The 22,657-nt window shown below is 39.1% G+C and overlaps 1 protein-coding gene and 1 non-coding gene across 3 annotated transcripts in view; one reads left to right on the top strand and one right to left on the bottom strand.

The window, feature by feature from the left end:
- LOC148845141 (agglutinin-like protein) overlaps positions 1-7,421 on the bottom strand; it is an 88,874-nt gene extending 81,453 nt beyond the window's left edge. For both annotated transcript variants that reach the window (XR_016102075.1, XM_088953944.1), the window contains exon 1: positions 7,089-7,421. Coding sequence is in view for 1 of the 2 variants with exons in the window: in XM_088953944.1 (XP_088810070.1) it covers positions 7,089-7,112 (24 nt within the window). In the remaining variant the exon portion in view is untranslated. The remainder of the gene's footprint in view (positions 1-7,088) is intronic.
- Positions 7,422-22,111: 14,690 nt separating this feature from the next.
- On the top strand, positions 22,112-22,184 carry TRNAR-ACG (transfer RNA arginine (anticodon ACG)). Its single transcript has one exon. It is a non-coding gene; the product is annotated as a tRNA-Arg (tRNA).
- The last annotated feature ends 473 nt before the right edge of the window (positions 22,185-22,657 follow it).

The raw sequence follows: 22,657 nt of genomic DNA, 5'->3' as shown, positions 1-22,657 counted from the left end.
AGTATGGCAGGGGGGTCTCTCCCATACAAGGCCTTGAAGGGTGTCATCCCGGTATTCACATGAAAGGTGGAATTATACCATAGCTCTGCCCAGGATAACCATTTCAACCACTATTTTGGTCTCTGCCCAGCGAAGCACCTCAAGTAGGTCTTGATGCATCTGTTAACTACCTCTGTCTGCCCATTAGATTGGGGATGATAGCTCGTGGAGTGAGCCAGGTGTGTTCCTTGGATTTTAAAGTACTCCTGACAAAATCTTCCCATAAATAGAGGATCCTGGTCAAAGGCGATGGAGGCTGGTGTTCCATGCGGTTTTGTGATGTCTCTCACGAACAGATCTGCTACCTGTGCTGCTGTGAATGGGTGCGACAAGGCTGAGAAGTGGGCATATTTGCTAAGTCTGTCCACTATCACCATGATCACTGTCTTGCCTTGGGAGGGCAGTAAACCTGTGATGAAATCCATGGTGACATCGTCCCAGACTTGGTTTGGTATTTTGAGGGGTTGAAGGAGCCCAGCTGGTTGTTGAGTATCAAATTTCTGCTACTGACAGGTTGGGCAGCTGGCCACCCTCCTAATTCCCCTCCAGTAGTAGTGTGCTGCAATGCGACGATAGGTCCCTAGTACCCCTGAATGGTCGCCTTCAACGGAGGAATGGAACAGCTGTAGAAGCTCCGTTATGTGAGGAGATGATGAGGGTAGAACCAGTCTTCCTTTATAGTACAAGAGGGAGTCTCTCACAGTGTAGCCCGACATTTTGGCTGGATCCTCGGCCCACTTCCTTTTGATAGCCCCCAGATCTTCATTGTTCAATATCTCCTGCTTAAGAACCTCCAGTAGCAGGTAGACGAGTCTAGATTCCGCCATCAACTGTAACTCATTTTGCCTTGACAGGGCATCTGCTACCCGATTAGAAGCTCTAGCTTTGTATTCTATCAAATAATCAAACCCCAGCAACCTAGACACCCATTTTTGTTGTTCTTCCATAAGGAGATGCTGTTCCAGCAGATATTTGAGGCTCTGTTGATCAGTTCTGATGATGAAGCATCATCCAAGAAGGTAGTGGCACCATTTAAGGACTGATAGGACGACAGCCATTAGCTCCTTAACATAGGTGCATTGGGCCTTGGCGCGAGGGGAGAGAACTTTGCTGAATTAAGCCAGGGGTTTACCCTCTCGCATCAAAACAACTCCAATGTCGGCGCCAGATGTGTCGCATTCCACCACGAAAGGCTGCTCAAAATCTGGTAGGACCAATGTAGGCGGAGTGGAAACTGCTGTCTTCAAGGAGTTGAAGGCTTGTTGTGCCTCCGACGTCCAGTAGAAGGCTTCCTTCCAGAGAAGTTGGGTCAGTGGTGCTGCCATCAGCCCATAGTTCCTGATATATCTTCTGTAGTACCCGGTTAGGCCTAGGAAGGCCCGCAGCTGTCTAACTGAAGTGGGCCGGGCCCAATGTTTTATACTAGCTACCTTCTCAGGATCAGGCTTCACCTCCCCTTCCTCCGCCACATGACCAAGATAATGCACTCTCCCCTGCCCAAAAAGACACATTTGGAGAGCTTGGCCAAAAGCTGATTTTGCCTTAGCACATCCAGGGTTAACGACAAATGTAGGAGATGTTGCTCTCAATCAGAGCTATAGATAAGAATGTCATCAAAAAATACTAAAATGAACTTACGGAGATAGGGCCTGAAAATGACATTCATGAGTGATTGGAAGGTTGATGGTGCGTTGGACAAACGGAATGGCATGACTAAGAACTCGTAATGGCCATCGTGAGTCCTAAAAGCCTTTTTATGCACATCACCACTGTGGACTCGGATCTGATGATACCCTGACCTGAGATCCAGTTTTGAGAAAACCCGGGCCTTCCGCAATTCGTCTAACATCTCATCAATCAAGGGAATGGGGAACCGGTCCTTAACTGTAATGGAATTCAATGCCCGGTAATCCACGCAAAACTGCCATGAACTGTTCTTTTTCACTAGTATAACTGGGGAAGAATACGGGTTGTTACTGGGTTGTATGAAGCCCTTTTGTAGGAGGTCTTGCACTAAGCGCTCATTTCTTGGCACTGATAGTATGGGTACCAGTAGGGCCGGACATTTTTCAGTGCTGCGCCCGGTACGATGGGAATCCAATGGTCCTGAACTCTCTCTGGAGGAAGCCCTTGTTGTTCTTGGAAGACTTGGAAGAAAAACAGTCTTTTGAGAATAAAGGACTGTTTAGAACAGATGCAGAAATCAAAATAAAATAATAGAAATCATTCTTCTAAGGAAGAGAAGATGAAGAAGAAGATGGCGGCAATAAGGGTTCAGAGTAAGAGAGTTTCGAACCTTAATCTCCACTCTTACACCCCTAACACTATTTTATTAAGTTAAACTTTAACAATTTACAAAGAGGCCCTTAGTTGGGCAAGAAATTAAAAGAACATAACATAAAAAGAATAGGCCCAGAATAAGGCCCATTACAACAAAGAACATAAAAGATAAGAAAGGATAAACAGCCTATGGGCCATTCGGCCCATCTTCTCTACACTCCCCCTCAAGCTGAGCATAGATGTCAATCATGCCAAGCTTGCCAGTATCATGCTGAAGCTTAGCCTTGGGAATGCCCTTGGTGAGAAAATCTGCTAACTGTCCTTCAGAGGTGATGAAAGGTAGACATACTTCACCAAAAGCCACTCTTTCTCAAATGAAGTGTCTGTCAACTTCAATATGTTTAGTTTTGTCATGTTGTACTGGGTTGTGAGCAATGTTGATGGCGGCCTGATTATCACAGTATAACATCATTGGCTTATCATGCTCCATCACCAATTCCTCCATCAATGATTTTAACCACAATAGTTCATAAACTCCATGTGCCATGACTCTGTATTCTGCTTCTACTGAAGATCGAGCAACAACAGATTGTTTCTTGCTTCTCCAAGAGACGATATTACCAGCCACCAAGCTGCAGTACCCAGAAGTAGATCTTCTGTCATCAATGTTTCCAGCCCAGTCAGCATCAGTATAGGCTTCAAGTTTCATATGGCCATGCTTGGCAAACAGAATTCCCTTTCCAAGGGAGCCCTTCAAATAACACAGGATTCACTTTGCTGCTGCCATATGAGTATCCCGGGGAGCATGCATGAATTGGCTGATGCAACTGATAGCATATGCAATGTCTGACCGAGCCATGCATAGATAAAGAATTTTTCCAAGGAATCTAGAAGACTCCTTTGTCTTCTAACAATATTCCATCTGAAGCAAAGAGTTTATGACTCATATCAATAGAAGTAGCAACTGGTCTAGCACCCATCTTCCCTGTTTCAGAGAGCAAATCAATAACATATTTCCTCTGAGAGATAAGAATCCCATCTTTGGATCTAGCAACTTCTATTCCAAGGAAGTATCTCAATTACCCCAGATCTTTGATCTCAAACTCTATATGAAGGAAAGATTTGAGATCATTAATTCCTGAAACATCATTATCAGTCACAACAATATCATCAACATTCACAATCAAGTAAACTGCTAGGAACCCTCTCCTCTTCATAAAGAGAGTATGATCAGACTGTGTCTGTACATAGCCAAAGTTAACAAGGGCAGTCCTAAACCTCTCAAACCATGCTCTAGGGGACTGTTTTAGTCCATAAAGAGATCTCTTCAGCTTGCATACCTTTCCTTTCATATCTGTTTCATACATCCCTGGAGGAAGAGACATATAAACCTCCTCATGTAATTCTCCATTCAGAAATGCATTCTTTACATCCAATCGATAAAGTGGCCAGTTAGAGTGAGCACCCAAAGATAGAAGAACTCTCACATAAGTCATCTTGGCAACAGGGGCAAAGGTCTCCAGATAATCAATCTCATATGTCTGTGTATAACATTTTGCAACCATCTTAGCCTTGTACCTCTCAATGGTGCCATCAGCATGATATTTGATAGTAAAGACCCACTTACAGCCAACTGGATGCTTCCCTTCAAGCAAATCAACCACTTCCCAAGTGTCATTCTTGTGCAGGGCATCAATTTCGAATCTCATAGCATCCCTCCATTCTGGAATATTAAGAGCTTCTGACACAGACCTGAGAATTGAGTTAGAGGCAACAGAAGAAAGGTAGGCACAATATGAAGGAGAAAGCAAACTATAAGAAGGTGTTTGGAAATGCAATGTGCAATACGCTTCCTTTTTCCTTTCCTAATAACAATGGGGATATCAAGGTTTGGGAAGGATGGCTCCAAAGGGGCTGAAACAATACCTGTTGTCTCATCTGTAACTGGAAGTGCATGAGGCTCATGTGTTGTAGGGGAAACAACCTGCTCATTTCTATATCTTTGCCTTTGATATATCCTGGGATTAAAGAGAGGACGAGGAGGTAAAGGGGGAGGAACACTTGGACAGAAAGAGTGGAATGATTGATCCTCCCTTGATCCTCCCCCTTTGGACAATGTCCCTCCATAGAGGAACCATAAAAGGAAGAAAGCTCATCAAAGGTGACATCCATTGTGACATATCGAGTAATAGTTTTTGGACCAAAGCAACAATAACCCTTCTGTGTGGGGGAATAACCAAGGAAGATACACTTGTGGGCTTTTGGTTCAAATTTATGTCTTTGGACACTAGGAATATGTACATAACAGGTGCAATCAAGGACACGAAGAGGAATAGAAAAAAACTCCTTGTCCGGATGAACGAGACTGAAAGGAGACTTAAACCCAAAAACCCTAGATGGCATATAAGGTAGGTAGCAGTGAGAACAGCATCACCTCAAAACTTTGTAGGAACATGTGAGGCAAACAAGATACTTCTTGCAACTTCAACAATATGTCTATTTTTTTCTTTCAGCAACTCCATTCTGTTCTAGGGTCCTAACATAGGAGCTTTGATGAATAACCCCTAAGTCAGAGAGATAGCAGGACGAGTTCTTCTCAAAATATTCTTTTGCATTGTCAGATCTGAAAATTTTAATCCTGGTATCAAACTAGGTTAGGACAAATTCATGGAATTGCCTCACAAGTCTGGGAACTTCATCACGGGATTTCATCAAGAATATCCAAGTAAACCAAGAAAAGTCATCAATGAACAAGAAAAAATATTTGTAGCCACCCATAGAGGGTAAGTGGTAAGCCCCCCACACATCAGAGTGCACAATATTAAAAGGAGAAGAAGATCTTTTATTACTTAAGGGATAACTGTTTCTACAATGCTTTGACAGCTCACAAGACTCACAATGAAGACTGGAAAAACTAATTCCCTTAAACAGTTCAGGGAATAAATGACTCAATGCAGAAAAAGAAAGATGACCCAAATGAAAATGACATAACATGACTCGACTGATAGACTCTGTAGATATAGACCCAAAAGCAGCTTTTCCAGGTTGTTCAGGGCACTGTCCGGGAGTATCAATCAGGTATATTCCATTCGCCTCATGGTCACTCCCAATCACCTTCTGAGACTCCATATCCTGAAAAACACAATAGGAAGGGAAGAAGGTTACACAACAGTTTAATGACTTAGTTAGACTACTTATAGATAACAAGTTTGTATTTAGTCTAGGTACATGAAGAGCAGAAGGTAGGAACAAGGAATCTGTAGCCTTGATGGTTCCCTTGCTAGAGATAGAGGCAAGAGAACCATCGGCTAGGGTGATTTTGTCACGTCTAGGAAGTAAATCATATGAAACAAACAAGGTAGAAAGGTTGGGCACTGAGGAGGCAGTAAGATTTGAATTGGGTCCAACTAAGCCCGGGTTCCTCCTGTTCCAATCGATAGAACCAGAGTTGCGCCTCTTCCGTCAAGTGGAATGCAGCTAGGCTAACCTTGTCTCTGTCCTTCGTCCGCTGGTTGCGAAAAAATTGTTCACATCGGTAAAGCCACCCCAAAGGGTCTCCGGTGCCGTTGTAAGTAGGGAACTCTAGTCTGCTGTACTTGGGAACGACCGCGGCTACCGGTGCGACGACCTGTTGTTCGTCGAATAACTCCGTCAAGTCTGGTCGGCGGCTGTTTGTGGTTCCGGATTCCTTTCCTTGTTAGAGAAATACAACTCCATCAAGCGTCATAACTCTCGGACATCGTCCTTGATCTTGAGTACCTCCGTGTTGTTCTCCACGAGCCTGTGCTCCTGTTCGTGGACCCTGGACGTCAATTGCTCCAGATCGCCCATGACGTTTGGCTCTGATACCAAATTGTTAAGGGCCCACGAATAGGATCTCGTCATGGGTCGGTCCACGGGAAAACCTCTTGTTTTCCCTTGTTCCTCCCTTTTCTTGAGGAACCTATCTTGGTGCCTTAATGATGATTTGTTCAAGAGATCATCAACTCTCCTTGCTCTTTCTTGACTGAAATTTTCGATGATTTTATTCAATATTCTCAGCTCCTTAAATAGGAGATTACAAGAGATAAGAGTCCTCCTTATAGGAAGACCCCCTGCTAATCTATACCACTTACAGATAAGATAGATAAGACTCCCTACTTAAGATAGATAAGACTCCCTAAGATAGATCAGACTTCCTACTAATCCTTATAGAAAACAGATAAGATAAGATGGACTGTACTAGCTAGAATCCGATGAGAACACCAAATCACTGCTTCTGTCGGCGGCGATATTTCTTCCCAATAAACGCGTCCATATCACCTTTCTTGTTTTCCTCTTCAGTTTGTCCACTTTGGTTTCCCATTAGACAGTTTGTCATGTTTTGGCAACCACAAAAAAACACAAGATCCCTTGAAACATTACCACTTGTGTCTGATATTTTCATTACCAATAGCAAATTCACGATCACCCGTCAATAACAAAACACCCAGATATTTGGTCGCCCCAAAATTCAACAAAGAAATGCCCCAGAGATTAACATAAATCAACAACAACAACGACGACTGCGACGATAATAAGATCTAAAATATCAAGAACATTAAAAAAAAGGAAAATGGAAACCAAAATGGAGCTAACTCAAAACTACTTTAGTAATTTCATCTATATTTTTCTGTAGTGGTTTTTGTGTTCATTTTTTCTTTTTTTGGTTCTCTGTGTTGTTCTGTTTCTTGTTCATCTAAAATTCAAAAGGAAATAAATGAAAAAATAAAGGAAGGTAGTAGAATTACCTCTTCCTCGTTCCACTCAAACATTTCTGAAGAAGACGTACCAAATCTCTTTGCCAAAATCCAGTACCACAGCACCTTCGCAATCCGACTCGAACATCGCCGAACCCACAGATATTAACAGAAACCAATCTTCTTCTTCTCGATCCAGAAACTAAAACGGCCGAATTTGGACACAGAATTCACAAATAAAAACATGAACAGGCGCAGGAACACAGAACGCAGTAGGTTTTTTTTTTCGATTTGCACGGTAGAACTGTTAACAGAGGTTTCCAGAGAAGCTTAGAGTTGTGAGAGAGGGGGTGTGGATCGAGTTGAAGGCAGTGCCACGTGGCAGAAGTGGGCAGAAGAGATTGGGTAGAAATAATGGTAATTCCATATGCCACGTGGAGTGGCATATCTCATGTTGTGGTTTAAAATAGTCGATCTATTACTGCCACCTGATTGGCTGGACTTGGATTTGAATTTCATTTGGAGTGAATTTAGTGGGCATTTGGACTTCATTTGGAATTCTCATTTGGAATGCCGGGTGGAACACTGAAAAGTTAGAAGTTGGTGGTTGGCGTTGTTTTGCTGGTCGCTGTCTCTGTCTAGGTTCGGCGAATTCCACGTGATAGCTCTTATCTTGCTTTGCCAAATTGACAGAGGGACCTAACACACCAAAATCTGACAATCTGACAATCTGACAATCAAGCGGTATTGCTCGGCATCTGTAGGGGATGTAAACGGGTCTAGCAGAACTTGGACACAGTCGTAACCGAATCCGTTTTAATATAAATCTTGTGAGCGACTGGAACAGCTTGACTTGAGTTGATTATAAATAAATTACTACAAAGGGTCCGTTTGATTCGTAGTCCGAACCGGAATCGAAATTCTTTGAAATCAAAATCAAAATGGTCCGTTCTTAGTTAGTCGAGCCCAAGTTGCTCGTGAGTAGGCTTGGCTCTCTTACACCCCAAGGCTATACCATTTCTATTCGGTATAGTAGATTTCCCATCTCATTTATGTCAAATTCGAATCAAATCGGGTTTGATTGGGCATTTTATTGATCAGAATATAATATAGTTAATAAAGGAGGCATTTTACAAGTCTTTTCATGTGGTTGTTTGGGCTTTTCAAAGCTTGTAAGACTAAAATTTTGGACTTTCTTCAGCAATGGAAAAAGGGAAGTCATAAAGGCCTATGCCCTAAAAAGCTCATGAAAGTCTAAAATGGCCAAAATTTTGGAATTTTCAAATGGAACTTCTTGTCTTTTTAGACCTCAAAGCTCTGGGACATTTGGCAAGTCTTTTCATGTGGTCTTTTGGGCTTTTTAAAGCTTGGAAGACCAAAATTTGATCTTTCTCCATTTGACAATGAAAAATAAGAAGCCAAATAGACCTCTGCCCCAAAAAGCTCATAAAAGTCCAAAATGGTCAAATATCTAGAAGCTTAAAATCAGGTTTTTTTTTTTAATCTTTCTACATCTAAAGTATTTCATGTAACAACTTTGTAGACCATGGTAGATAAGCATACTTACCAAATGATATAGATCTTTAAAGAAAATACCCACAAAAGCTCATCACATCTTTTGGCCACCTAAGCTATTGGAAGATCTTCATAAAAGACTTGACAAACAACACAAAGTGATTTTCAAAAAAAAAAAAAAAAAAAACACCAAAGTGAACTAAAAATAACTTTAATATTATATACAGAGATACATACATACATATATATATATATAGAAACTAAGCGGTCAACAAAATTTTCTCCTTTTTTTTGAATTTTTTATTTTTTTATTCCATGTCATTTTTGAAACAGCCAATGACATGCACTTTCCCAATAACCTAAATAATCTCTTCTCCTAAAATTTATCCTAAACTACCTCCCCCACTTTCTCCACAATTATCCCTAATTCCTATTTATCCTCTCTCATACTTTTTATCCATATCTATCTAAAGAAAGTTTGGATTAAAAATTTTAAGAATTATTTAAATATTATAAATATATATATAATAACTAAAATATTTATTAAAAACATAAAAAAATAACTTTATATTTTTACAAAATATATCATGAAATTATGTACTAACAATTTAAAATATGTTTTTCGAAGTTATCAATTTAAATGATTTTTAAATATTTAATAATATGTAATAGCTTTAAATAAATAAAATTCAAATAACAAAAAAATTTAAATATTTTATAGATTATTTAAATAACTAAATATTTATCATTACCATATTTTAAATAGTTAAAATAACGAAATTATCTAATAAATAATTTTATATTTTTGCAAAATATATCACAAAATTATGTACTAACAAGTTAAATTATATTTTTCCAGATCATCGATTTAAATGTTTTTCAAACATTTAACAATATGTAATAGCTTTAAATAAATAAAATTCAAATAAAAAACATTTTAACTATTTTATAGATTATTTAAATATTTAAATAACTACATATTTATCATAACTAGATTTGAAATAGTTAAAATAACAGAATTATGTAATAAATTTATTTTTTTAAAAGCAGAAAAATAATTATAACATAATATTGAAATTATAATAATTTAATATATTAAAAAATTAATAATGAAATTAATTAATAATAGCATAAATTATGATTTTATGGATAATTAAATTCAATAATAACTAATATTTTAAAATTTAAATATTTTACATATTATTTAAGTATTTAAATAACTGAATATTTAACATAACTAGATTTTAAATAGTTAAAATAAATAAATTATGTAATAAATTTAAAAATTTCTAAAATGTTAAAAAATAATTATAACATAATATTGAAATTAATAATAATTTAATATTTTTAGATAATATTGTAAATAACTAATTCCGCTTATATCAAGTAATAATTATTATTAATAATAATTTTAAACTCTTAATCTGTATTTATTATATAATTATATATACTAAAATTCATATTTATTGTATTTCAGTAATTATTTATTGTTTTTGTGATAAATATATTTTCAATGATTATGTATAAATTTATTTTGTTTTGTTATTTAATGGAAAACTTTCAATAATTATTAGAGATTAAACTACTATTAGTGAATTTTTTAAATTTAATTTATTGTATTCATTGTATTTATTATAGTTATTATAGTTTTGTTATAACTTATTGATTAATATTTATTAGAGATTAAACTATTATTTGAGATTATACTATTTATTGACTAAGTTAATATATTTTTAGTAATTATTGTATTTTTGTAATTATTGTGTTTTTTTATTATCAATATATTTTCAATAATTATGTATTTTTGCTATAAATTTTCAATAAATATTGGAGATTAAACTATTGTTATTTATCAGGGATGAGACTATTAATTTATATAAATTTATGAGTGTTCATGAGTTGGTTCGGCTCGGTTGCAAGCTATTTGGCCAACCAAATTCACTTAGTCAGGTTGGGTAGTTGGTCAGTCAAAATCGGCTGACCTTTCGTGAAAACTGATCCACTCAAGTTTTATCGATTTGGGTTGATTTTTTGGTTTGGTCAGTCGGTTCAAAAGATTTAAACTTAAAATTTTAATTTAATTTTAAAAATTATAGTGAAATTATTAAAAAATAAATTTAAAAAATTAGATTTATGATATAAAACATTTTAGACTAAGAAATATGGGAAATTTTCAACTTTTCCATATTAAAAATTATATTTAAAATACAAAATATTAATACATATCTATGGTTAGGTCGTTTGATTTTGGTTGGTGATATAACCGTTTCTGGTCACGTACCAATTTTTTTTGTGATGTACCAATTTTTTGGCTAAGTACCTTGTCATTTGACCTGCTCCCAGGTGGCCTGTGACTTAGAGGATGATGGAGCTCCCTGGTGGCGAACTGCCTAGTGATGAGCTACTTGGTGGTGAACTCTCTGGTGGTGAGCTACCTGGTGACGACCTCCCTCATGGAGAGCTACCTGGTGACGAGCTCCCTGGTGGTGAGCTACCTGGTGATGAGCTCCCTGGTGGTGAGCTACTTGGTGACGAGTTCCCTGGTGGTGAGTTACTTGGTGACGAGCTCACTGGTGGAGAGCTACCTGGTGACGAGCTCCCTGGTGGTGAGCTACTTGGTGACGAGCTCCCTGGTGGAGAGATACCTGGTGATGAGCTCCTTGGTGGTGAGCTACTTGGTGACGAGCTCCCTGGTGGAGAGATACCTTGTGACGAGCTCCCTAGTAGAGAGCTACCTGGTGACGAGCTGCCTGGAGTAGCACAACCCGATTCCCTCTACATGAGGTGATCTTCTCTCCTTTGTAGGCGGCGGGAGTTGAGGGACTTGCAAGAACAGAATCAGAGGACCCGGGGGTATTTTCTCGACGAGGACTCTCCGATGCCTAAGTTAGCATTTTGATTGTAGGGAGCTTGGAGAGAAATGAGAGAGCTAGAGAGCAAGATACCTCCATTTTTTCATTCTCTCCCCCTTGTCTTTGGGGATCGGAGTCTTTATATAGTGGTGTCCTGTCAAACCAGGCGTAACAGCCTCTGTCAAGTCAAGCGTAACCGCCTCTGTCTCTCTACCGTAGCCGTTACTGTCAAAGCTGAGGTGGCGGGTGCAGGCGGCTGCTGCAGAGTACGACTCTTCCAGTCAAGGGATAGCTCTCAGGACTGGCAGGCATGGCTCTGCCTAGCAAGAGACGTGGGCGTAGGTCTCTGGATCTGTCAGGTACAGTTGTCAAGCAGGAGATCTTCCTGTGATATGCCGAACTGCCCCTAAGTGTCGAACTGCCTGTAAGTGCCAAGCTGCCCCTAAGTGGCGAGCTCTTCGTAAGATGCCAGGCTACTTGTAGAGTGGCCAGCTACCTGTGGCGAGCTGCCTATGCCGAGCTACCCCTAAGTGGCGAGCTCTTCGTAAGATGCCAGGCTGACTGCGGAGTGGCCAGCTGCCTATGTTGAGCTATCCGAGCTGTACCGAGCTGCCTATGTCGAGCTGCCTGAGCTGCCCAGTCGTCAAGAGGCTACACTTGGTTTGCATGAGGTGCCAGGTGTCACAATTTCACTGGAGGGCCAAATCCGCCCTCATCATTTGCCCCCCACTCCCGAGCTGAGAGTAACTCAGCGAAGGGAGTAGATTTTTTCTTTTGGCCCGAAAGCCGATGAGCTAGTAAGTGTTGATCCAATTCCTTAGGCTTTGGGAGCTGCCTACCAATGGTGAGCTGCCTGTAAGGTGAGGAGGTCTTCGCCAGTTCAGTAGTGTAGCCCTTAGGCTCTAGGGGCAACTTATAGTTCACTTTTGTTGATTTTGCTCATGCTGAGGAAGCGACTGGGTATTTAGCAATAGTGTGGCTCGTAGGCTTTGGGAGCAACTCGTAGTCCACTCTTCTTGACTTTTCCCATGTCGAAGAGGCGACTAGGTCTTAAGTGGTAATGTGGCCCATATGCTTTGGGAGCGACTCGTAGTCCACTCTTCTTTGACTTTGCCTGTGTCGAAGAGGCGACTGGGTCTTAAGTAGTAACGTGGCCCGTAGGCTTTGCCTGTGAGGTGCTGAACTGACCAGGTGTTGAGTTGCCTACGAGGTGCCGAGCTGACTAGGTGCCGAGCTACTTGCGAGGTGCCAAGATGACCAGGTGCCAAACTACCAGTAAGGTGCCGAACCGACCAGGTGGGTGCCTTAGAGCTATGATTGCGCTGCACCAGCTTTGTAATTTCGGTCACCCACTCCTACAAGAAGCTACTAGGAGCTTGACGTTGGGGGGCAGCACTACTAACTTTAGGTCACCAGCTCACACGGGAGCCTTGGAAGGCTCGACCGGTAAGGGCGCCTATGTAGTCCGTTGGCCGCCAACTCCCGCGGAAGTCAGAAAGAGCTCATCTTTGTAGGGGGGACCTTGCGGAGAGGACTGATGAGGCTTTATCCGAATTGAAAGTAAAGTTACTTAGTTTGTTAGCTCCCTGCATAGTCTTTAAGTTCATAAAAAATGTAAACTATAGAGCGAGAGCTTTAATTTCTAAAAAGTGAGGACTTAGCTTTCTGGGAGAAGAGGACTTAGCTTTTGTAAGATGAGAACTTAGCTTTTGTAGGATGAGAACTTAGCTTTTGTAGGATGAGAACTTAGTTTTCTGTAGCATGTTCCCACAGACGGCGCCAATTGATATAACCGTTTTTTGTCACGTACCAATTTTTTTTGTGATGTACCAATTTTTTGGTTAAGTACCTCGTCATTTGACCTGCTCCCAGGTGGCCTGTGACTCAGAGGATGATGGAGCTCCCTGGTGGCGAACTGCCTGGTGATGAGCTACTTGGTGGTGCCAAGCTGCCCCTAAGTGGCGAGCTCTTCGTAAGATGCCAGGCTGACTGCAGAGTGGCCCGCTGCCTATGCCGAGCTGCCCTAGCTATACCGAGCTGCCCGAGCTGTACCGAGCTGCCTATGCCGAGCTGCCCAGTCGTCAAGAGGCTGCACTTGGTTTGCATGAGATGCCAAGTGTCACAATTTCACTGGAGGGCCAAATCTGCCCTCATCAGTTGGTTTACAAATGACCAAAGTGAAATTGATCCAATTTGGTTGAATTGGGAAAATTTTGAACCAAAGCCGACCTAAAATACTAGGAAACTGACCAATTCAGGCTGAGTCAATCGGTTTCATCAGTTTGATTAATAAACCTAACTAAAATTAATTATTGTTGATGAGGGCGGATTTGGCCCTCCAGTGAAATTGTGACACCTGGCACCTTATGCAAACCAAGTGCAGCCTCTTGACAACTAGGTAGCTCGGGCAGCTCGACAGAGCTTGCCATAGCTTGCCACTTATAGACAACTCGGCATGGCTCGCCATAGCCAGCTCGGCAGAGCTCGCCATAAGCAGCTCGACATAGCTTGGGGAGTTTGGTATAGCTAGGGGCAGCTCGGCATAGGCAGCTGGCCACTCCGCAAGTAGCTTGGCATCTTACGAAGAGCTCGCCACTGAGGGATAGCTCGACACTTACAGGTAGCTCTCCACAGGCAGCTGGCCACTCCGCAGGCAGCCAGGCATCTTACGAAGAGCTCGCCACTTAGGGGCAGCTCGACACTTACAGGTAGCTCGCCACTTAGGGGCAGCTCGGCGTATCGCAGGAAGATCTCCTACTTGACATTCGTAACTGACAGATCCAGAGACCTGTGCCCACGTCTCTCGCTAGGCGGCACCGTGCCTGCCAGTCCTGAGAGTTGTCCCTTGACTGGCAGGGCCGTACTCTGTAGCAGCCGCCTGCACCCGCCATCTCAGCTGTGGTAGTAACGAATGCGACAGAGGCGATTACGCCTTACTTGACAGAGATTGTTATGCCTGATTTGACAGGACACCACTATATAAAGACTCCGACCCCCAAAGACAAGGGGGAGAGAATGAAAAAATGGAGGTAATCCTTGCTCTCTAGCTCTCTCATTTCTCTCCAAGCTCCCTACAATCAGAATGCTAACTTAGGCATCGGAGAGTCCCCACCGGGAAAATACCCCCGAGTCCTCTGATTTAGTTCTCGCTGGTCCCTCAGCTCCCGCCGCCTGCAAAGGAGAGAAGATCACCTCATGCAGAGGGCAGTCGGGTTGCGCTACACTAGGCAACTCGTCACCAGGGAGCTCATCACCAAGTAGCTCTCCACCAGGGAGCTCTCCACCAGGGAGCTCGTCACCAAGTAGCTCACCACTAGGGAGCTCATCACCAGGTAGCTCTCCACGAGGGAGCTCGTCACCAGGTAGCTTATCACCAGGCAGTTCGCCACCAGAGAGCTCCATCATCCTCTGAGTCACAGGCCACCTGGGAGCAGGTCAAATGACGAGGTACTTAGCCAAAAAATTGGTACATAACAAAAAAAATTGGTACATGACCAGAAACGGTTACATCAATTGTTATTTTGTATTATAACAAAATATTAAAAGTAGTATATATAATATGAATAATTATTAATTATTTAAAAAGTTGAAAATATAAAACAATTGTATACTCTCATGTGATTCTATTAGGTTCATTTACTAGAACACATCTTATAGATTTATATATATATACTTAAACCTACTTTATAGTTTTCATTTTATTAAAACATCCCATATATTTTACAACTTATTTACTTAATCAACCTTTCATTAAGGAGTGTTTGTTTTTCCATTTGGCCCATGTTTTTTTATTCCAAAAATACTGTTAACACTTTTTTTTTTGTATAGAAAACAAAATTAACCAAATATAGCCAATAGAGTGGTTGTCTGTGTCTTATAAATGACAAAAATGGTATTTTTATTTTTATTTTCTTTTGATTAAATTTATTTAAATGAACATCAGGGTCAACAGTATCATTTTCCACTGACATCTAATGGAAGATTGATTAAATCCATTGCAAATTATAAGTGGTGTTTTAGTAAAATTTGAAATATATGGTAGATTTTATTAAATCCATGAAACTATAAGGGGTATTTTAGTAAATGACCATTTCTATTATTTAGCTTTCGCTTAATAAATCCCGTGCATCGCACGGGTCCCCGCTAGTTACTTATATAAAAATTCAGCCTAGAAAATTTAGTAAGAACAAAACATCTTAATCAATGTTAGTAATAGATAAAATATAAATTTATGTATATATTAACACGTATATTTAAATTGAATTGAATCTAATTTTATCGAATAGGACAATGGTGGAACCATATTTGGTCCACTTATATCAAATTCGAATTGCCCTTAATGGAATCAAATTCGTCGAATTAAGATTTAGATAGTCCAATACCATTTACACTTTTATTGTCCCCATACCCATATCCCCCCAGCATTGGTCAATAGGATTTGATCACAAGTCTCTACTACAACTATCATAGAACTTACCAGCTAGCTACAAGCCATAACCCATCCCCACTGTGATTTAGAAACATCTCCCCATCATAAGTACGGGAGATATTCCCAATGCATTAAGGGAAGGGGTGTGGGGTTTACTTCGTGAGGAGTCCATTTGAATTCATCATCATCTTGTATAAGGGGCCGGCTAAGGATTCTTGTTTCACCAAAAAATGCATACTTTAAAGCTATGTTTGGTTTGAAGGAAAAGATAGAGAAAGGAAGAGAAAGACAGGAAAACCAATACAAGTTTTGTAAAAATCTTCCTACTTTTCCTTTCCTTTCCTTTCTCTACATTTTCCTTCAAACCAGACATAGTCTAAATGAAAAATAGATTTATCTAAATCCCAAATCCTGAACCTTATACTAAATGCCAAAATAATGACCTTTTACATACACATACTTGGATCAATTCAATTAATAAGTAAGTCATATATATTTTTTTCAATCGAACTTTGGCCAAAGGGTTATCCAAATCAAACTTAAACAAATTGAACTTGAATTCTAATAAGACAAAATCCGATCCATTTTCTGTACTAATTACTAAACATAATATTTGAATCCCAACGTTTTTACAAAGCATTGATCAAGGCCACTTTGGCCATTAAACAAGGTTTCCAGCATGTAAGCACTAACATCCTGTCTTATCATCAAAGTGACAAACATCCAATGCATAAGAATTAGGATAATAACCTACTGTACTGTACAGTGGACCCTGGGATTTAACCGAGTCTCTTCACATAGCACACTTGACACTGACCTCACAGTGTGTTCTGGCCGTACATAAAAAACATTTTCTATATTTATATTTATTATTTATAGATATCTCTAGGATGGGATGCGACTGTGAGGTAGGTGTGAAGGACGGATCCCAATTCGTTATAAGCATAGCATCTGAAATGGAAAACCTGTCACAGGGTGAATGGGCCAAGAGTTTGACATCTTCAAATGAAGGTCTGGTCTACTCTTGACACTGATTGGGCTAATTTTTGTGAAAGAGGCTGTGAAAAAAACTAATTGATAAAAGAAAATGTGGATAAAAACCAGAAAGTCTGCCGACCACACGTTTGAGATGGCGATATAAGCTTTTATAAATCCCACCTACTCCAACCCCACCGCCACCTCCAATATGTGTATAATGCCACCTTTCACCAATGAAATTAATAGTTAATCAATTCTTTTTTCCTTCTGGTGGTACTAGAGCTCATTGGCTATGGCCTCTTTAATTATTATGGTCAACGAAATTGAGTTCTATATTAAAATAATTTTAATTTCTTCATCTGAAAATGGCTGTTAAGGAACTCAGATTATTGTTTTGAGTTTATTTTAATATGAAAAAGGCTCTTGAAACTCAGAATTATTGTTTCATCAAAATAAATACTGATATCTATGGGTATTTAATTTTGGAGTTCCATTTCTTCAAAATAACCATGTTTGTGTATGCAACAAATGGAAGGTTGTCCACCAACCAACCAAAGAGACCATTTAAAATATAGCTCGGATCTCCTTCCTACAAATTCTTTCCACATCCCCCCACATGACATTAAGTTGATTATTCCATTAAAAAATCCTGCATGGGTTCACTTGTTGCTACTTCTTCCTCCCTCATGCACATACCTTCAAAGCTAACCAAAAAACTAATTTTCATTGCTATAGTCCAACTTGCTTAATTGGTTGAATCACCTCAATTTGAGAAGTAGCATTATTAAGATAATTAGAAATTATTGCATCCATGTAAGAGAGTATTTGAAATAAAATTTCTAGAGTTCTGGACAAGAAAGAAGTTTGACATATACCAAAATTAAAAAAAAAGGGGGGGGGGGGGAAACAGGATTGTTGTTGAATGCAAGGAAAATATTTGGCATAACATCAATAATATGGATTTTTAGAAAGTGGGGTCAAAATATGTTAAATAATCCAAAATTTGTCTTTGAATTTTTAAATGTAAATGTATAACACAAATGTATTTTGTTGAGCTTTTAGGGTATCGCATTTGTTTGATCAAGTTCTTAATATTATTCTTAATTTTTTTGTGCGATTTCTACATGAGCTTTAATTTGTCATACTGTCATTATATATATTATGTAATTTATGTTTTGAACTTTGAACTCATATAAAATGGATGGCAAAAGAGAGGGGTGGGGGGGGGGGGGGGTGGAGTTCTAAGAAAATTTGTGAAGAAAAAAATTCCTTAGAAATGGATTCATTTATTATTTGAGATATAAATTCAACCCATTTGATAGACAAATTTGTGGCCTCAAATGTGAAAAAATAAAATAAAATAACTTATTTTGCAAATAGCTTCCTATTGCACCATAATTAATGCAAGAAGTTGAAAGTCCAAGTCAACATGCATATGACGATATAACATTTACATCAAAGCTTGCCGTTGGAAGTTTTAGCATCTCATATCATGCTAAGACATGTGGCACAAAGATGATTTACATGGCCAAATTTGATTCTCTAAAAATCTTAGGATCTGTTTGGTTTATAGTTGGAATCGGAATCGAAATCCTTCAGAATCGGAATTGGAATAGTCCATTCTTATAGTCTATTTGATTCAAACAGGAATGGGAATGGGAATTGAAATTAGCAAGAATGGAATTTCATTCCCAAAGATGGAACAGGGGTGCCATTGCAGCAGGAATGGGATTTCGATTCCATCCAACCAAACAATTAGAAACAGAATAACCCATCCTAATTCCAATTCCAGACCCCTATTCCCATGAACCAAAGGGGGCCTTAATATTATTTAGTGTAGGACAATGCAAAATCCTACATCCTAGTCAAAACATACATGCAACTTGTATTAATTCAATTTGAAAATGAATTGACCAAATTTATACTTTTATATGGACTGGGCTTGGATGTTAAATTTGGGCTTAACCCTTAGGTAGCCCAAACTTGGCCTGAACCAAAACCCAACTTTAGCCCAATCCAAGCCTGGTCCAACTACACTATTGCAGGAATTCAAATCAGGCGCCCCATAATGTCCCACAGCACATCCCAGCTGTGTATTAAGAATATCTCCCAATAATAGTACAAAAAATGATGAGGCATGATCAGGAGATATTCCCAAGATGTGCTGTGGGATGTTGTGGGGCACCCCCTTGTGGGGGGCTGATGTGAGGACTTGACATTGTTGTGCGTGCAAACTGAGACTTGCCTCCATTGGGAAAGGGACTCCAAGGGGTAGAAGAATGCTTGTAAGCTAGGGCCAATTTATTTTCCCCCTTCGCATGCATTCGTTTTCATATCTATTAATGGACTCCGAATCTCCTGCCCACAATAATCCTCTACTGCTCTACACATCTACCCACAGAACACTACGGTAACATGTAAATACTGAAGATGGAGATGTTCCAATGTACAGCGTAGTGTTATATGGGTATACGTGTATAGGACTTTTGTGGGCAGGAGATCCGAGCTCCTATTAATGTTATAGAAAAAGTGTGATTTTCCATTTTCCATCCAAAAATATAGGGAGACATGGGCAGCAATGGGTTGAGATAAGAACGAAAGCGAATTGTGATGGAAACGGCAAGTGAGGGAACTGAAAAAGCAACTGTTGCCAATAAGGTAAATGATAGATAAAGAATTTGGAGTGCTCATACCTCAACAATATGTATGTTTTCTTTCGTTTTCAAAACAAAAACAACCGCTATATCACTAATGCATTATTTGGATAGATTTATACTTTTGTATTTTTAATAGTACTAAAGTATAAAGTACAAAAAATGCTTTTACTTTGGTATTTTTATTTTGAAAATCATTTAGGTAAAATTTTTTTGTAAAGTATGATTTCTGTAACTATTTCCTATTTGGTAAAAGTACATCGGAGGGTGTTTACATGTGACCATCCGTTCTCACAAAAACGGAAGTATTATTTTGCCAAAAGCACGAAGTATAAAAAGCCGATTTCATGGTTTTGGGGGTTTTCATACTTTTAAAAAGTATGAAAATAGAAGCACAAAGTATACAATACAAATACGATATATGGAAGTACTTTATAAAAGCCTATCTAAACCCAGCCTAAAACACCCTCTTAGTAGTGGTTGTTTCTAAGAGTGCCTTTAGTTTTCAAATAAAAAAGAACCGTGCATCTATATTTGAAAAGAAAAACCCAAATATGTAGAAATATAGGCTCAGCTTGGAAAGATTATGAATACAAATATGTACATTACAAATGGATACAAAATAATACAAAATATAAGGTTTTGCATTTTACATATTTGTATCTGTACTTAGTGGTGGCAATTGGGCAGGTTGGGTTGGGTTTGGTTTGGTTTGGGTTTGAGCTTCAACCCAATCCATCTAACCCACCAATCCATTAATGACTTAATTATATAAAATTAAATGCACTGGGTTCAACATAAACCCGCCTTCTAGTCCAACCCGTCCAACCCACTAGTCTTATCTTTATGTAATTAAAACTAAAAACTAACTCCTTTTTTATGAATAAGTTGGTTATAGCTTTGTGGTAATGGTAGTTTTTTTGGTAGAAAAACAGGAATATAATACTTAGAAAGAAAGATAATTACAAAGAGGGCAGAGGGGTCATCCAAGTTGCTAGCCACAAGGGTATTGCATTTGTATAAAAACTAAAATTTGACAGCCCCTATTTTGCAAGGTTGTGGGCTAGCAAATTGGTCTCCCATCTAGCATAAGAAAAAGAACAGTTCTAGTCTTACATTCTTCCATAATATCTTTACAAAAAAAGAAAGCTTTAGGAACATCATTTGGCTTCTTCGATATCAGGGATTTGCTATCACTTTCTATCACAAAAGAACCCTTGTTAACAAATTTCCCTAGATTTACTCCTTGAAGGCAGGCATATGCTTTTGCCTAGAGGGGAGAGGTTGCACCTGACTGGCCAAAAGAGATGACTTCCAAAAGACCCAAATGATTTCTAGCTGCCACATCAAAACCTGCCTTCCATTCACGCAAGAAATCTCCATCCACATTTATCTTCAAAAAGTAGGCTCCACAGCTTCTAGCACTTGCAAAGTACTTAGCCATTTTTTTAGCAAAATCTTATTCGTCTCCTTCCAGGCCCTGTTTAAGCAAAGAAGATTCTTGTGGGGGTTAGGCATTTCATTATCAAAGACAAATCTATTCCTACATTTCCAGATAGTCCACAACAAAAGAGTCGAATAGCTTAGCAGCTCTTCTTTTCTATCCTTCCACTGATTACATTGTTTGGTCCATTCCGAGAACCAAAAGAAGAAGTCATTTGGAGCATTCTTTGATATGTAGCCAAGACTAGATCCAAACCAAAGGAACTTGGCATGGTCACATTTAAAACGAGCGTGCATAATTGATTATGGCTCTTTTGCACAGATAGGACAGGATCTGGATTGGGATATTTTCCTGTTGGCTAAATTCACTCTGATAGCAATTGAATTCCATAAACATCTCCAAATGAAGTGTTTAATTTTAGGGTTTGTTTTTTTTTTTCTTTTTTCACAACTCCTTCCAAAATTCTCTATTTTGAGTGTGGCCATTGTTTGATTGTTGACTTGTAGGCGGGGAGGGGGGGGGGGGGGGGCATTCAAATCTTTCCCTACTTTCTTTCGAAATTAGCCTATTGTCCTAGTTACCTGATGCTAGGGGGATTTTTTTAATTTGACATACTATTTTTTTTTGTGAAGTTGGACTTTAAAATGGAAGAGTTCCAGCATCTTCTTTCATGATCTTTTAGATCTTTGACCCAAAGGGGCCATTGCTTCCTAGATTAGGCCCCATTAATCAGAATTCTGGCAAGTCCTTTAGCCAAGGATCACTCCAGATCCTGGATTAGGCCCCATTACAAAGTCTTCATGCCTGCTTGGTTAGGAAAGCCTTGTTGAAACAAAGGGGATCTTAAAATCCTAGCTCACCATCATTTTTGTTTATGCTAATTGTTTTCCAAGTGACCCAATTGATTTTCTTTTTTTCTTGGGAGCCCCACCAAAACTTTCTTTGAGCTTTTGCCATGCCATCACAGAAAGACTTGGGAATCAGAAAACAAGACATGGTGTAATTTGAAATGGCAGCTATTAATGATTTTAGAAGAACTTCCTTTTCTCCATTTGACAAGAGCAGTTCATGCCATTTGGAGGTTTTGGATTGGATATTAGATCATTGAAGAGCAATTTGGGTTGGCTTTCTGATGGGCTAAACAAATAAAAAAATAAATTGATCTTAAGGTGAATACTTATAATTATTCTTAGCATCAAAAAGACTCCATGGCCCAATGGATAAGGCGCTGGTCTACGGAACCAGAGATTCTGGGTTCGATCCCCAGTGGAGTCGATTTATATGAATTTTACTTTTATTCCGTTGTCCGCTGGAAATGGGCTTCATGGATCATGGCTATCATATTCTTTGTAGTGCAATTTGGGTTGGACCAGCTTCAGACCCCTGAAAACCCGGCTAAATGTGGGGCCCAGTCGCTCAGATAATCGGTTTTTTATTCTATTCTGGTCAGGGAGTTGGCTGCTTGGTTAAAATGTCGAAGTTGTAAATATTCTTTTTTTTTTATTTGATTTTTTGAAATGCATAATTTCTTGTAACTTCTTCTTAATTCTCATTCATGTTTATATCTCAAACCAAGGTATATTGATATATAGAAAAAATATTTTTGATGAATTGTCAGTTTCCTCTAATTGGAAATTGTATCTTTTGTGGAGACTTGAAAGAGAGAGAGAGAATCAACTAAAAGTCTTTAAAAGTATTCATTAAAACTTGGAAAATAATGATGTCAACAAAACCTTTGTAAATAATAT

Source organism: Nelumbo lutea, chromosome 7 (genome assembly GCF_056320005.1).
Source record: "Nelumbo lutea isolate HS-2025 chromosome 7, American lotus-T2T, whole genome shotgun sequence".
Lineage (NCBI taxonomy): Eukaryota > Viridiplantae > Streptophyta > Magnoliopsida > Proteales > Nelumbonaceae > Nelumbo > Nelumbo lutea.
Note: the sequence above shows the minus strand (reverse complement) of the source record. Positions and strands in the feature narration are given on the sequence as shown.